Here is a 17,830-nt window from a genome sequence, read left to right as displayed (position 1 = left end):
TTGGACTCAATGGGAGAAGGTGAGGGTGGGATGATTGGAGAGTATAGCACTGAAACATATACATTACCATATATAAAACTGATGACCAGTGCCAGTTCAATGCAAGAAGCAGAGCACCCAAAGCCAGTGCTCTGAGATAAGCCAGAGGGATAGGGTTGGGGGAAAGTGGGAGAGGGGTTCAGGATGTGGGGGGACACAAGTATACCTGTGGCCGATTCATGTTGATGTATGGCAAAAACTGTCACAATATTGTAAAGTAATTATCCTCCAGTTAAAATAACTAATTTTTAAAAAATGCTTGGGATGCTTGTGGTGTTCCCCTGGATTCTATTCCAGTCCACCCTTTTCTCCTTATTCCTTCTGTTTAGAATCAATTGTTCATTGTGATTTCAACTATCATCTATATATTGATGACTCTCAACTTTTATTTGCAGCCAGACCTTTCTCCTGTGCTCCAGAACCATATATCTAACTGCCTACTAGTCGTATCTACTTGGATGGCCCATAGACACACCCGTGGCTGATTCATGTCAATGTATGGCAAAAACCACCACAATATAGTAAATTAGCCTCCTATTAAAATAAATATTTTGAAAAGAGCTCATCCAAAATGACCCATCTTACCCTGTCAAACTTGCCCTTCTCACTGGTCCAGCTCAGCACCACTATCTTTCCAGTTGGCCCATCATCCAGAAACCTGAAATTCATACTCTCCTTTCAGCATGCTAACTCTTGCCACACATACATTAATCACCAACTCCTATTGATGCTACACACTTAACAGCTCTCAAATCTACCTCTATCCACAAGTGCCACTATCCCAGCCCAGGCCACACTTTCTCATCCACATTAATACAACAGCTCATAACTGGCTCCCTTGACCCCAATGTTGTTCACTCCCAATTATCCACACAATAGTCAGACTGACTTCTAAGGATTAGCTCTAACCATACCATTCTTTTGCTTGAAATCCATCTTTGTTTCCCTTTGGTCCACAGGCTAAAACCCCACCCTTTAATGTGGGTTATAAGTTCTTCTGTTTTAATATCTAAGTCAAAGTTGCTGCACCCCTAAACTGTTTGCAGTACTTCAAATACTCCATGAAATTTGGCCTTCATATCTGAAACATTCCTGCCACTACAGTGACTGCATGGCAAACCCTGTTCAGCCCTCTTATCTTTCATTTTATCTCTTTCTAAAGTCTGGGCTAGTTCCCTTGCCATCTGCTCCCATAGAACTTGGTACTCCTCTTATCACAGCCCTGTCATTACTTCTTTATGTGGCTTCCTCCTCAGCTGGATGGTGAGCTCCTTGAAGGAAAGGTTAAGTCCATCTTGCTCATGACTATGTCCCAAGTACATACTCTGCTAAGTCACTTCAGTTGTGTCTAACTCTGTGCGACCCCACAGATGGCAGCCCACCAGGCTCCCCCGCCCCTGGGGTTCTCCAGGCAAGAACACTGGAGTGGGTTGCCATTTCCTTCTCCAATGCATGAAAGTGAAAAGTAAAAGTGAAATCGCTCAGTTGTGTCCAAACCTCAGCGACCCCATGGACTGCAGCCTTCCAGGCTCCTCCATCCATGGGATTTTCCAGGCAAGAGGACTGGAGTGCGGTGCCATTGCCTTCTCCATGTACATACCCTAGCAGGGGCTAAAGCAATGTTTGTTGAATGAATGAGCAACAAGCCCAAGTAAACTTGAGCCCTAGACATTTCAAAGAGGAAAGTAAATCATTAAAAATACCAATTTCTTAAAAAGTCAATTTTATGTATGTCACAGGATGTAACTGTTTTCTTTAAAAAGTAAAAATATATATATATATAGTAACAGTATTCTGCTCTGGGTGGTGGATTATGGTTGATTTTTCCCTCTTTCTTCTACATAACCTTTTTACCAAGTTCTCTGTAGTGAGTATGTCTTACTTTCAGGGTGGAAAAAATGTTATAAATTATAAACTACAAAGAACACTAGTATAAAATACTTTTACCACTTTTCCTCAAAACAAAGTGTCATATACAGTGAAATTTGATCACTGTTTTTTTTCTTCACTTTGCTTGAAGGTGAATAACAAACAGCGTGATATCTCTGCCTTATTTAATACCAACAGAAGTATGTATGTTGATAATGTAACCCAAGTTGCGAAAATCCATCACTGTCCAGGACCTGAAATGCAAGCAGTACTTTTCATACATTTTTAAATTCTATAGAAGCTACTACTTTTAATAAGAATTCGGATTACGGTTTGATGCACATAAACTAAACTGCAACTTTATTTTATATCTGAAAATAAGCACAACAGAAGTTTTTATCCTTCTAAAACGTTCCACCAGATTTAGATGACTAGGACAGTCTCCTCTGCTCTGAAAGGTATGCGTTCTTCTCAATAGGAAAATAATGCTGTAAGAGAAAAGTAAAGCAGAGTTAAAACAACTTCAAAACTAGTATACGTACATCATACTTTGTTATACAAGGAACTGACTGCAACAAAGTTCTCAAACTATATACTGAATGCTACAATTAGTTTATTTTCAGTTTGCCAATATATCATCTTATTACAGTGAGGCATACAAAATATTGATATACTGTAATAAATACCATTATGCTGGCAATTTCTGAATAACAAAGGTAAATCCCATGCCCTGGAGAACTGCCCACAGAAATCAAGTTTTGTTAGTCTACTTATAATGTCGTGTGTATGTGCATATAATATGCATGCGTGTACTGCATTAAAGTTATACAGGGTAATATATAGGTATGTGTAATAATATACATGTATTATTATTATTGTATAAACTTATGTATTACCTTATATAAGTAATATATCAATTACATACACATACATAATAGCTTGAATAAGGATTTTATTTTGTTTTTTCTGATGTAAGTCACTTTTCTTATTCATAGAGTCCAAATCTCTATTTTGCAGTTTAATCAACTGAGCAAAGGTTAAGGGACTTACCCAAGCTCCCACTGTAAATAACAGGAAAACTAGGAATAAAGCCAGAATCTCCTGACACTCAGTTTAATGGTCTAGTATTCCACTCTAGCCCTTCTCCATAACTGAAGCTGGAAATTAACACCTCTTATTTGAGTAACACACTGCAATTTTCAAAGCATTTTCACATATGTTATATTGCTTCAGCTACACACACACACACACACACACACACACACACACACATATACACACAAATATCTCAGCTAAATCAAGAACCTGAAAGGTTACTTGCCCACAGAAACACTAGTTAATGGCCTGAGTCTCCTGACTCTCAATCCAGTCCTCTACTCCTTGAAGAACACTCCTTTTCCCACAGATCATTTTATTCTCACTTGGTCCCTCACAATTACTTTGGGAGAAGGGAATCCAGGCCAAGGCTCGGGGATCTGTAAGCTTACACAAGTGAAGTGAGGCCCACGTAGTCCCTGGTGTGTGATTCTGGGATCCCCTTTCTGAACCTTTTCTAATACTACATTGTGTACCTTTGGGGAGCAGGAAGCTGAAACTAGGATTAGCTAGGATCTAGGATTGGATATGTCATGTAGTCAACACAACATGGAGGACCATGGCCACTATTATACTTAGCAAGGGTGTCTATTATGCAGCTTCAGAATTAGGGCAAGCAGATTCTATTTCTTTGTTTCCCTGAAGGGCTGAACTACATATACCAAATAGTATGGTACCCAAACAACCTAGCACATTTCTTGTCCACCTTCTTTCCATCCAAATGGTAATAATGATATTATTTCAGAAGCTGATACTCCTGTGGTCCAAACATTTACAGGATAAAAAAAATAAGTATCAACTGAACCAAGATGAGGATAACAATCAAATATCAAATACGTCAACTTTAAATCCTTGTCATTACCTATAGTCTCCTGGTCCTTTACGTCACCATATCCTTCCTCATCCACTGCTGTTTCCAACATTTCAGTATCCCTCTTTCTGTGTTTCTTTCTGTGTTTCTTCAAACGCTTTAAAACTCTGTTCAATCTTCTTCGTAAAAGACCAGCCCATTTGCTGTAATATTAAAAGTTCAAAGTGAAACTTTATTTCTCAACAGTGATAAAATAATAAATAACAATGGTGGGTTATAAGGAAAAGGTTATTTGGTAACATAACCCTTTACTGTGAGGAGACATCCCACGTCCAAGGGCAGAGAAGCCACAGCAAGACAGAAGGAGGGGCGAAACTGGGACCCAGAGACCCCAAAGAGACTGAGACAGAACTGTGTTGAGTGTCTACTGAAGAGGTACGAGTCAGCAGTGGACTGCTGCAGCAACAGGGGCTCTGGGTGCAGCAGACCTGGCTATGGCATAAGCACTCTTGGAAGAAGTCACCATTAACCCAACCATAGAGCCAGCAGAACTTACACAGGACTGGGGAAACAGACTCTTGGAGGGCACAAATAGAACCTTGTATGCACCAGGACCTAGGAGCAAGGAGCAGTGACCCCACAAGAGACTGATCCAGACTTGCCTGTGAGTGTCCAGAACTCTCCAGCAGAGGTGTGGGTCGGTGGTGGCCTGCTGCAGTGGTGGAGGCACTGAGTGTAGCAGTGTGTGCATGGGACCTTTTGAAGGAGGTCGCCATTATCTTCATTACCTCCACCATAGTTTGGCCTCAGGTCAAATAATAGGGAGGGAATATAACACCACTCATCAACAGAAAATTGGATTAAAGATTTACTGAACATGGCCCTGCCCATCAGAACAAGATCCAATTTTCCCCTCAAGTCAGTCTCTCCCATCATGAAGTTTCCATAAGCCTCTTATCCTTCTCCATCAGAGGGCAGACAGAATGAAAACCACAATCACAGAAAACTAACAAATCTAATCATATGGACCACAGCCTTGTTTAACTCAATGAAACTATGAGCATTGCTGTGTAGGGCCACCCAAGACAGACAGGTCATGGTGGAGAGTTCTGACAAAACGTGGTCTACTGGAGAAGGGAAAAGCAAACCACTTCAGCAATGTTGCCTTAAGAACCCCATGAATAGTATGAAAAGGCAAAAAGATAGGACACTGAAAGATGAACTCCCCAGGTGGGTAGGTGCTTATTATGCTACTGGAGATCAGTGGAGAAATAATTCCAGAAACAATGAAGAGATGGAGCCAAAGCAAAAACACCACCCAGTTGTGAATATAACTGGTGAGAGAAGCAAGGTCTGATGCTGTAAAGAGCAATACTGCATAGGAACCTGGAATCTTAGGTCCATGGATCAAGGCAAATTGGAACTGGTCAAACAGGAAATGCCAAGAGTGAACGTTGACATTTTAGGAATCGGCAAACTAAAATGGACTGGAATGGGAGAATTTGACTCAGATGACCATTATATCTACTACTGTGGGCAAGAATCCCTTAGGAGAAATGGAGTAGCCATCACAGTCAATAAAAGAGTCCAAAATGCAGTAATGACAAAATGATCTCTGTTTGTTTCCAAGGAAAACCATTCAGTATCACAGTAATCCAAGTCTATGACCTGACCAGTAATGCTGAAGAAGCTAAATGATTCTATGGAGACCTACAAGACCTTTTAGAATTAACACCCAAAAAAGATGTCATTTTCATTATAGCGGACTGGAATGCAAAAGTAGGAAGTTAAGAGACACCTGGAGTAACAGGCAAATTTGGCCTTGGAGTACAGAATGAAGCAGGGCTAAGGCTAATAGAGTTTGGCCAACAGAACACACTGATCATAGCAAATACCATCTTCCAACAACACAAGAGAAAACTTTACATGTGGACATCATCAGATGGCCAACACCGAAATGAGATTGATTATATTCTCTGTAGCCAAAGATGGAGAAGCTCTATACAGTCCACAAAAACAAGACCGGGAGCTGACTGTGGCTTAGATCATGATCTCCTTATTGCCAAATTCAGACTTAAATTGAAGGAAGTCGGGAAAATCACTACACCATTCAGCTATGACCTAAATCAATCCCTTACGATTGTACAGTGGAAGTGGGAAATGAAACTTAAGGGACAAGATCTGACAGACAGAGTGCCTGATGAACTATGGGCAGAGATTTGTGACACTGTACAGAAGACAGGGATCAAGACCATCCACAAGAAAAAGAAATCAGAAAAAGCAAAATGGCTCTTTGAGGAGGCCTTACAAATCACTGTGAAAAGAAGAGAAGGGAAAAGCAAAGGAAAAACGGAAAGATATACCCATTTGAATGCAGAGTTCAACGAATAGCAAGGAGATATAAGAAAGCCATCCACAGTAATCAGTGCAAAGAAATAGAAGAAAACAATAGAATGGGAAAGACTAGATATCTCTTCAAGAAAATTAGAGATACCAAGGGAATATTTTATTCAAAGATGGGCTCAATAAAGGACAGAAACGGTATGGACCTAACAAGAGGCAGAAGATATTAAGAAGAGGTGGCAAGAATACACAGAAGAACTGTACAAAAAAGATCTTCATGACCCAGATAATCACGATGGTGTGATGACTCACCTAGAGCCAGATATCCTGGAATGTGAAGTCAAGTGGGCCTTAGGAAGCATCACTACGAACAAAGCTAGTGGAGGTGATGGAATTCCAGTTGAGCTATTTCAAATCCTGAAAGATGTTGCTGTGAAAGTGCTGCACCCAATATGCCAGCAAATTTGAAAAACTCAGCAGTGGTCACACTGGAAAAGGTCAGTTTTCATTCCAATCCCAAAGAAAGGCAATGTCAAAGAATGCTCAAACTACTGCACAATTGCACTCATCTCACACACTAGTAAAGTAATGCTCAAAATTCTCCAAACCAGGCTTCAACAACACGTGAACCGGGAACTTCCAGATGTTTGAGCTGGATTTAGAAAAGGCAGAGGAACCAGAGATCAAACTGCCAACATCTGCTGGAATATCGAAAAAGCAAGAGAGTTCCAGAAAAATATCTATTTCTGCTTTATTGGCTATGCCAAAGCCTTTGACTGTGTGGATCACAATAAACTGGAAAATTCTGCAAGAGATGGAAATACCAGACCACGTGACCTGCCTCTTGAGAAATCTATATGTGGAACTGAACATGGAATAGCAGACTGGTTCCAAATCAATAAAGAAGTACGGCAAGGTTGTATACTGCCACCCTGCTTATTTAACTTCTAGGCAGAGTAAATCATGAGAAACACTGGGCTGGATGAAGCACAAGCTGGAATCAAGATTGCCAGGAGAAATAACAATAACATCAGATACTCAGATGACACCACTCATATGGCAGAAAGTGAAGAACTAAAGAGCCTCTTGATGAAAGAGAAAAAGGAGAGTGAAAAAGTTGGCTTAAAGCTCAATATTCAGAAAACTAAGATCATGGCATCCGGTCCCATCACTTCATAGCAAATAGATGGGGAAACATTGGAGACAGTGACAGACTTTATTTTGGGGAGCTCCCAAATCACTGCAGATGGTGACTGCAACCATGAAAATAAAAGACGCTTGCTCCTTGGAAGAGAAATTATGACCAATCTAGACAGCATATTAAGGAGCTGAGACATTACTTTGCCAACAAAGGTCTGTCTAGTTATGGTTTTTCCAGTAGTCATGTATGGATGTGAGAGTTGGACCATAAAGAAAGCTGAGCACTGAAGAATTGATGCTTTTGAACTGTGGTGTTGGAGAAGACTCTTGAGAGTCCCTTGGACAGCAAGGAGATCCAATAAGTCTATCCTAAAGGAAATCAGTCCTGAGTGTTCATTGGAAGGACTGATGTTGAAGCTGAAACTCCAATACTTTGGCCACCTGATGCGAAGAACTGACTCATTGGAAAAGACCCTGATGCTGGGAAAGATTGAAGGTGGGAGGAGAAGGGGACAACAAAGGATGAGATGGTGGGATGGCATCACCATCTCAATGGACATGAGTTTGAGTAAGCTCTGGGAGTTGGTGATGGACAGGGAGGCCTGGCATGCTGCAATCCATGGGGTCACAAAGAGTCAGACACGACTGAGCGACTGACCTGAACTGCACCTTTTTTATGGAGTGTGACTTTCTATCTTGGATACTTTTATATATTTTTATTAGACTATGTGCCCCTTGAAAGCACACACCATGATCTGATTCACCTTTTTGCCCTTCATAGCACCCAACAGAAGGCCTAGAATCAATATATTCTTGAATGAATTTTAAGTTTTTTTTCCTCACTGACAGAATGAATTTTAAGGTCATTTTTTTTTCTCACTGACAAACTGTTTATTGAATTTTGCAGCAGTATGAGGTGTCTCTTATTGTATCTTAGAATCTCAGGATTCAGAGAGGTGGTAAAGTGGCATTGGTGAATTTGGGACTCTGATCTCCCAGAAGTACCTGCCACTCTACCCCTGATTCCTCAATGGCTGCCAGGTGGATCACCCCTCCACTGGAGCCATCCTGTTCCATTTCCAAAGTGAGAGCACTGGCAGTGAACTGCAGGCATTCTTCCTTGGTCATGCCTTCCTTTTGGGTAGCACTGACACAGCCAAAGATATAGGAGCTCCCGGAGCCCCCAGTGGCAAAGGACTGTTGTACTATCATACTCCCCATGGGCACTGAGTACACCTACCCCCCTTCTTGGGGGTTCCAGCCGGCAATGATGATTTCTGTCATCAGGTCTTCTTGGTATCAGTAACACATTTCCTTAAAGAGGCTGGCTGCCATGTATACCAGCAGAGGCTCATTCAGCTCAATGCTGTGGAAACCAAGCTGATAAGTGACTCCATCAGCTACTGCCTGGGTATCAGCTGCTGAGCCTGAGTGGCAGCAGAAAATACAGTCATGAATAAGGGTTGTGAAACATGGTCACAAATAGGGGTCAGCTTGTCACTCACTCGATAGGTGATGTACGACCCAGTGGTTGATCTGCAGTCAGTTCCTAGAACCACCCCCTCAGCAAACTGCATGACCGTGACAGTGGTCCCTGTGGAAACTTCCCTGTTTTCCCAGTCGGAGGCAATGGCTTCAGGCCCCCAGGATGGTGCCGGCCCAGCTCCCCAGCGGCCACTAAGGTGGTCGCCATCTTCCTCTCCCGGTATTGCCCAAATTTTAAGTTCTTGAATGATATAATGAGATGAAATAATGCTTTTAGGGAGACAAGCTTGGCTGGATGTAAAAGGGTGAATTAGAAGGAGAGTAGATGAGGAATCCATGTATATGTCCAAATTAGCTTGGCAAACATCCTTACTCACTCCCTCCATGTGAAAGGCACAGCCATACTTTCCTATTGAAGTACCAGGAAAGTTCTCCAGGACCTAACTCCTAGCCATCTTCCAAACTCCACTTGCAGCCCCATTCCAGTTATTGTCTCTCTTGTGTAAATTCTTTGGATTGGATGCATCATCTCAATGTTCTCCTCAGTTTCCAATTCTGCATTTGCATTTGAATGCCAGCTAGCTTCCTGTTACAGACTGAATGTTTGTGTTCCTAAAATTCATGTTGGAAAAAAAAAAAATTCATGTTGAAGCCCTAGCTCCCAGTATGGTTGCATTTGAAGACAGTACCTCTAGGGAATACTTAAGGCTCAATCAAGTCATAAAGGTGGGGTGCTGATCAGTAAAATTAATGTCAGTATAAAAATAATAAATTTTTGTTTTACTAAAAATCAGAGTGCCTGCTCATCTTACTCTCACACACATCATGGAAAGGCCATGTGAGCACACAAAGAGAAGGTGGCCATCTGCAAGCCAGGAGGAGAGCCCTCACCAGAAACCAAATCAGCTGGCATCTTGATCACTGACTTCTAGCCTACAGAACCGTGAGAAAATAAATGCCTATTGTTTAAGCCAACTGTGGTATTTTGCTATGGCAGCACTGGAAGACTAATACATTTTGCCCTTCTTTTGCACTTCGGGAAACCACTTACTTATTAGGACAGCAGGTGACAACAGGACTAGGCCTGGACTAAGCTGTGACTATCAAATATGAGAAGAGGTGAATCCCCAATTCATCCCAAAGGAAACCAAAAAAAAAAAAAAAGACAGGGAGTCTAAAAGAATAGAATTACATATTAAAGATAAAGGAAAGTAAATAGTCACAGATGATTCCCAGGATTCTAGCCTGAGAGACAAAAGAAATCACTGATAGAAATGAATAGGTGTCAAGGGGAGATGATTTGGGAGAAAAAGTCTAGTTTTGCACACATTGCATTAAATGCAGTTAGAAATACAAAACAGGTAGAGGTGATTTCAGGATGTATGAGTCATTTATCCAGAGAAACCCAGAACACTATGTTCAAAAAGGACTTCAGAAATTAACTCAATTCTCTACTCTAATATTATGAGAAAATCAACATCAAAAGAAGTTAAGCTCACTATAAAACTGGTAGTAAAGGCAGAACTAGAACAAAGATCTTTTAAAATACTCTTCCTGCTACATACTTGTAATATTTTCTGATAGATAAGAATAAGGCTTTGGGAGACAACCACAGTTGGGAAAGCAAAGCAAACCAAACTGAGGTGGATCAGAATGGGAAGGGGAACAATGAAATCCAAGGAAGGAAACTTTCAAAAAGGGAGCAGTCAACAGTGTACTTATGTGATAAAAATGTCAAGTCAGATGGAAATTCAGAAAAGGTCACTGCATTTTGCAATGAGGTTATTAGTTACTTGGCAACAAATTCTTTCTTTTAATAGTACCTAATATCCCAGAATTTTCTAAAATGCTGCCCTTGGAGTCCTTGCAATAGGAACACCTCGGACATATGATCCGCATATAATGAGGTTCTCTTATTATTTCAATAACTAAATTACCTTTAATGGGGTCCAATAAGAACTGGTGTTATGTGAATTTCAAATCTATAGTGACTCATGTTCAAGAAGGGTTCCAGTTGCTCACTTTCTCATCTGATCATATTTTATCAAAGTTCTTAGAGCCCAGCAATACTTTTTATAGACTCTATTTCCTTTCTTTGAATTCATGTCTATAATCCTAGGAACTTCGAACCTTTCAGCAGTTGGCTAATTACTGCATAAACCTTTCCAAAATAACATTACTAATTATATTGTACAGTATAATGAGACAAACAAACATGGGGATTTGAAAATATAAATGCTCATTTTTAAAATTCAATGGGTCATGATTTTTAGGCAGTTTTTGGCATATTTATTCCCAATTCTTTACCTCCCATTCTATGAAAGTAAGTGGTAATAAGACTGTCTACATAATGAAAACCACATTATAATACAGAGAATCACTCAGCAGGATTTGTCTAAATGTAGAAATTTTCAGTAGCAGCCATCTGGCAAGCAGCAACACTGAAAGAGTATGGGGGATGTGCTATTTACATCATCTGTGTATCAGATGATCTACAATCTTAAAAAACACTGTTTTATTAGTTGGAAGAAACATAGTCTTGTCATTTTCACACTGAGTGCTGAATTTTCTTAATTTGAGGTTACAAATTCAATCTGATAGGAAGAAAAAGAACATGAAAATACATTTCATCTGATTTGAACAGGCATTGCATTACAGTGTTTGAATCTTTCCCCTTGCCAAAGCTATGTATACACTCAGGTATCATATCCCTATATAATAAACAGATGTTTAACTGGCATATAAATACAGATTAAACTTTATATAAAAACAGGTAAATATTAGAAGCTAAATTCGCACTTGAAACTACTGTTCTTGGCACTCTACAACTGTAACAGGAATAATTCAGCCACTCGCCTTCTCTCTCACTCTAGACCCCCACCTGCTTCCTTTTGTCCCAATCCACCTGATATTTTTGCTTTTCATCTCTATGTAAGTCTTAAGTCTACCAGTGACACTTAAACCTAATGAAGCTTCTGATCCCTATTAATGAGAATAAAAATAGATCTTACATAACCTTTGAGGACATAATGAATTTCAAAATGCATCTTATATATAAGTTAATAAGTCTATCCCTAGCAAATTCTTAAAAAGCTTTTCACTAATATTCTCTGCTCCCTATTGTATATGTGAACCAGTTCAAACTAGCTTCTCTGTTTACATTTGAACTCAAGTCAAGTAGAAGTAAACTACACACACAAAATAAGTAAACTACAGATTCAGTTATAGATTATTAAAGGGGCAAAGTTCAGCCACACTTGCTAAGAAATGACAGGCATTTAAGGGGTCTACATTATTAGGGAGACTACATCTGAATGTAATGAATTCTGTGGGAGAGCCCCCTTCCCACCTAGCCCAAATGTTGTTCTCCCTTCAGAAATTTAGCTCAAATAGCATCTCCATCATGGAGCCCACCTGCTCTCTTCCATTCAACCTGATCCCCAATGGCTCAGAACTTTTACAAGTCACTGTCACCACTCATTTTAATCCTTAATTATATTCCACCTTTTATTGTTCTTAGTATGTCATGATTGGGATTTGTTTTAAGGTATATTTAGTTCCTCAAAATGAAAATCCATCTCTTAAGACATTTCTGTATCCTAATATCTAGCATAAGTAGTGACCGAATATGGTCAATTGTAGAAAGCGTGAATTAGACATTAAAAACGAAATGCATTTGTCTTTGGAAAGTGACTATTCTCTTTACATAAACTGCTTTCATTTCTCCCCTCTCTTCATATTATTTCTTATTTTTCATCCCTCCAACTCTTGCAGGTTGTTAGCTCCTTAGGTTGGGGCTTTCCTGGTAGCCTAGATGGTAAAGAATCCGCCTGCAATGCAAGAGACCTAGGTTCAATCCCTGGGTTGGGAAGATACCCTGGAGGAGAGCATGGCAATCCACTCCAGTATTCTTGCCTGGAGAGTCTCCATGGACAGAGAAGCTTGGCGGGCTACAGTCCATGGGGTCATAAAGAGTTAGATACGACTGAGCTACTAAGTACAACATAGCTCTCCTTAGGTTGCTGGTGGTTGTTTAGTTACTAAGTTATGTCTGACTCTTTGAGACCCCATGGACTGTATCCTGCCAGGCTTCTCTGTCCATGGGATTCTCCAGGCAAGAATAATGGAGTGGGTAGCCATTCCCTTCTCCAGGGGGAATCTTCTCTGAGATGGAAAACAGAAAGTGAGTTAACGGGATAGCTCTAAAAAGACACCTTGCCCCCCAAAAGAAGGATTTAGCAGACTTTGGCCTTCATTTAAACTCCTTGTTTGGTATCAAGGATAGGATCTGTAGTCTAACACAATGATTGCCCTTGACTCTAAAATCAGCTTATCAGGAAAAACTGCCAGTGCCCCATCCACCCTCAGCCATCCATTGTTCCTGAAACTTCAGCTAAGCAGCAAGCTGAAACTGACACCTGCTCTGAGGCTGCAACAAACAGCTCAGGACAACTGAAGGTACCTACTACTGTTACACAAAATAATAAAATAAGTAAGTAAATAAATAAATCATAGTAAACCAAAGTTTATGGTGTTCAATATATACATACTACTCACATTGTTTAAGTCTCTCAAGCAGTTTATTATCTAAAAAGAAGAATATATATTCCTATCAAGGGATAATCCTCTGGAATTCATTTTAGAGAAAAATCCAGTGTACTTTAACATCCCCATACCTTGGCAGAGGAACACTAGGAGGGGCCATAACAGAGGTATTATACAAGTCAGAATATATCAGACACTCTAAATTGCTTGGCAAAATGCTAGCTCTGATGCTGTAAGAGCAATATTGCATAGGAACCTGGAATGTTAGGTCTATGAATCAAGGCAAATTGGAACTGGTCAAACAGGAAATGGCAAGAGTAAACGTCGACATCTTAGGAATCCGCGAACTACAATGGACTGGAATGGGTGAATTTAACTCAGCTGACCATTATATCTACTACTGTGGGCAGGAATCCCTCAGGAAAAAATGGAGTAGTCATCATAGTCAACAAAAGAGTCCAAAATGCAGTACTTGGATGCAATCTCAAAAAAGACAGAATGATCTCTGTTCGTTTCCAAGGCAAACCACTCAATATCACGGTAATCCAAGTCTATGCCCCAACCAATAACGCTGAAGAAGCTGAAGCTTAATGGTTCTATGAAGACCTACAAGACCTTTTAGAACTAATACCCAAAAAAAATGTCCTTTTCATTATAGGGGACTGGAATGCAAAAGTAGGAAGTCAAGAAACACCTGGAGTAACACGCAAACTTGGCTTTGGAGTACAAAATAAAGCAGGGCTAAGACTTATAGAGTTTTGCTAAGAGAATGCACTGGTCATAGCAAACACCCTCTTCCAACAACACAAGAGGAGACTCTACACATGGACATTACAAGACGGTCAACATCGAAATCAGACTGATTATATTCTTTGCAACCAAAGATGGAAAAGCTTTATACAATCTCCAAAAACAAGACTGGGAGCTGAATGTGGCTTAGATCATGAACTCCTTACTGCCAAATTCAGACTTAAATTGAAAGAAGTTGGGAAAATCACTAGACCATTCAGCTATGACCTAAATCAATCCCTTACGGTTAGACAGTGGAAGTGGGAAATAATACTTAAGAGACTAGATCTGATAGAGTGCCTGATGAACTATGGATGGAGGTTCATGACATTGTACAGGAGACAGGGATCAAGACCATCCACAAGAAAAAGAAATGCAAAAAAGCAAAATGGCTCACTGAGGAGGCCTTAAAAATCACTGTGAAAAGTAGAGAAGGGAAAAGCAAAGGAGAAACGGAAAGATATACATATCCATTTGAACGCAGATTTCCAAAGAAGAGCAAGTAGAGATAAGAAAGCCATCCTCAGTGATCCGTGCAAAGAAATAGAGGAAAACAACAGAATGGGAAAGACTAGAGATCTCTTCAGGAAAATTAAGAGATACCAAGGGAACATTTCATGAAAAGAAAATCTCAATAAAGGACAGAAATGGTATGGACCTAACAGAAGCAGAAGATATTAAGAAGAAGTGGCAAGAATACATGCTTGGGGCTGGTGCACTGGGACAACCCAGAGGGATGGTATGGAGAGGGAGGTGGGAGCAGGGTTCAGGATGGGGAACACGTGTATACCTGTGGCGGATTCATGTTGATGTATGGCAAAACCATTACAATATTGTAAAATAATAAAAAAAATTAATCTTAATAAATTAAAGAAAAAAAAGAAAAAGAACACACAGAAGAAATATACAAAAACGATCTTCACAAACCAGATAATCATGATGGTGTGATCACTCACCTAGAGCCAGACATCCTGGAATGCAAAGTCAAGTGGGCCTTAGGAAGCACCACTTGGAACAAAGCTAGTGGAGACGATGGAGTTCCAGTTGAGCCATTTCAAATCCTAACAGACTGCTGTGAAAGTGCAGCACTCAATATGCCAGCAAATTTGGAAAACTCAGCAGTGGCCTCAGGACTGGAAAAGGTCAGTTTTCATTCCAATCCCAAAGAAAGGCAATACCAAAGAATGCTCAAACTACTGCACAATTGCACTCATTTCACACGCTAGTAAAGTAATGCTCAAATTTCTCCAACCAGGCTTCAACAACACTTGAATTGTGAACTTCCAGATGTTGAAGCTGGTTTTAGAAAAGGCAGAAGAACTGGAGATAAAATTGCCAACATCCGTTGGATCATCAAAAAAGCAAGAGAGTTCCAGAAAAACATCTATTTCTACTTCATTGACTATGCCAAAGCCTTTGACTGTGTGGAACACAATAAACTGTGGAAAATTCTGAAAGAGATGGGCATACCAGACCACCTGACCTGCCTCCAGAGAAATCTGTATGCAGGTCAGGAAGCAGCAGTTAGAACTGGACGTGGAACAACAAACTGGTTCCCAATAGGAAAAGGAGTATGTCAAGGCTGTATATTGTCACCCTGTTTATTTAACTTATATACAGAGTACATCATGAGAAATGCCGGGCTGGAAGAAGCACAAGCTGGAATCAAGATTGCCAGGAGAAATATCAATGACCTCAGATATGCAGATGACACGACCCATACGGCAGAAAGCAAAGAGGAACTAAAGAGCCTCTTGATGAAAGAGAAAGAGGACAGTGAAAATGTTGGCTTAAAGCTCAATATTCAGAAAACTAAGATCATGGCATCTGGTCCCATCACTTCATGACAAATAGATGGGGAAACAGTGGAAACAGTGATAGACTGTTTTTGGGGGCTCCCAAATCACTGCAGATGGTAACTGCAGCCATGAAAATAAAAGACACTTACTCCTTGGAAGAAAAGTTATGACCAACCTAGACAGTATATTAAAGAGCAGATAAAAAAAAAAAAAAGAGCAGAGACATCACTTTGCCAACAAAGGTATGTGTAGTAAGGCTATGGTTTTTCCAGTAGTTATGTATGGATGTGAGAGTTGGACCATAAAGAAAGCTGAGCACTGAAGAACTGATGCTTTTGAACTGTGGTGTTGGAGAAGACTTTTGAGGGTCCCTTGGACTGCAAGGAGATCCAACCAGTCCATCCTAAAGCAGATCGGTCCTGAGTGTTCATTGGAAGGACTGATATTGAAGCTGAAACTCCCAATACTTTGGCCACCAGATGCAAAGAACTGACTCATTTGAAAAGACCCTTATGTTGGGAAAGATTGAAGGCGGGAGAAGAAGGGGACGACAGAGGATGGGATGATTGGATGTCATCACCGACTCAATGGACATGAGTTTGGGTAAACTCCGAGAGTTGTTGATGGACAGGGAGGCCTGTTGTACCGCAGTCCATGGGGTCACAAAGAGTCAGACATGACTGAGTGACTGAACTGAACTGAATCCTAGCCACCTATTTCTAAGAAATAATATTTCAGTTTTACTCATGGGTTTTCTTTTACATGAACACAAGCTCTGAAGGGAAGATGAAAGTATCAAAGATTCTACTCCTATTCCCATTCACCTGTGAAAAGAAACAAAAGAAATAAGCCTAGGAATAGAGGTAACTCACTCAGTATAGGAAACTAAGTAAAAACTGAGAAAAAAATTGACAGTTATATGCAAACTGGAAAAGCTGAAAGAAAGGCTGTGATCCAACAGTGTCTTCAAATTTGTCTGAGAAAGTTATGAAAGCATGAGAACTTTTAAATCAATATAGAACTGCCTTCCAGGCTAGCCATCTCCATCCACTGTATTCCTTTATTTGTTCAAATACTCATTTATTCAACAAAAATATATTAAGCATCCACTGTATCTGAGGCACTTTGCTATAAATTGAAAATACAATGAGGAAGATGACAGATTCACTAGACTCAAAAAAAAAGGTACAGAAAAGAAAAAAGATAGAATCTTTATGCAAAATAAGGTAACGTGTATAGTCTAAATCTTCCAGTGAAATCTAACTCGAATAAAAACATAAAAGATGCTTAATCTTCAACAGGCATTTTATCAGAAAATTTAATAGGTACTTGTTCTCAGGGTTGTGCTAGTGCCAACCTTGCACTTGCACAAACCTGACAGTGAGCGCCTCACTCACTCCATCTTAGTCCTGGCCCTGCTCTCTACCTCTACACACTCTGTCTCAGTACGCAGGAAGCTATTTCAAAAAAAAAAAAAAAAAAACTTACAAGCATCATGCCAACAGCCCACTGGGATTTTGATAAGAAATCTGATACAAATTGGCTTGAAGTCAGATCAAGGCTTTCAAACCCAACAGTAGATGACCATCTATTATATGGAGAGTAGCGCTTCTGGGAATCCTTTTGATTTGCAGTTAACCACCTCTACTCCACATACCCTCACCTCGCTGATTTATTTTTCCTTTCAATTGGGATTTTGTTTTGTTTGATGAGGGAATGTACAAACTAGGACATGCAAGAGGATATCTTAAATGGGTGGAAAAATTAAAATAGCGTGCATGAAGAAATATTCTGGTAACTTAACTTTTTCCCAAGCTACCTTCTGTTAAGCAAAATGGACCGAAACGTAATCCCTGTACTTTTGAAGCTATGAATGAATGTGCCTACACAGGAATGCTCAAGTATACTCAGCAAT

General features: G+C 40.1%; 1 protein-coding gene and 1 pseudogene across 1 annotated transcript in view; both read right to left on the bottom strand.

Annotated features, from left to right (window-relative positions):
* The window catches only part of FMR1NB (FMR1 neighbor), a 126,595-nt gene that overhangs the window by 78,385 nt on the left and 30,380 nt on the right, over positions 1–17,830 (bottom strand). The window contains exon 5 of the mRNA XM_052662633.1: positions 3,866–4,017. Within this exon, the coding sequence (XP_052518593.1) occupies positions 3,866–4,017 (152 nt within the window). The remainder of the gene's footprint in view (positions 1–3,865; positions 4,018–17,830) is intronic.
* On the bottom strand, positions 8,246–8,990 carry LOC128070334 (proteasome subunit beta type-6-like; annotated as a pseudogene).

Source organism: Budorcas taxicolor, chromosome X, assembly GCF_023091745.1.
Source record: "Budorcas taxicolor isolate Tak-1 chromosome X, Takin1.1, whole genome shotgun sequence".
Taxonomy (NCBI): Eukaryota; Metazoa; Chordata; class Mammalia; order Artiodactyla; family Bovidae; genus Budorcas; species Budorcas taxicolor.
The sequence above is the reverse complement of the archived record's forward strand: the minus strand, read 5'-3'. Positions and strand labels throughout refer to the sequence as shown.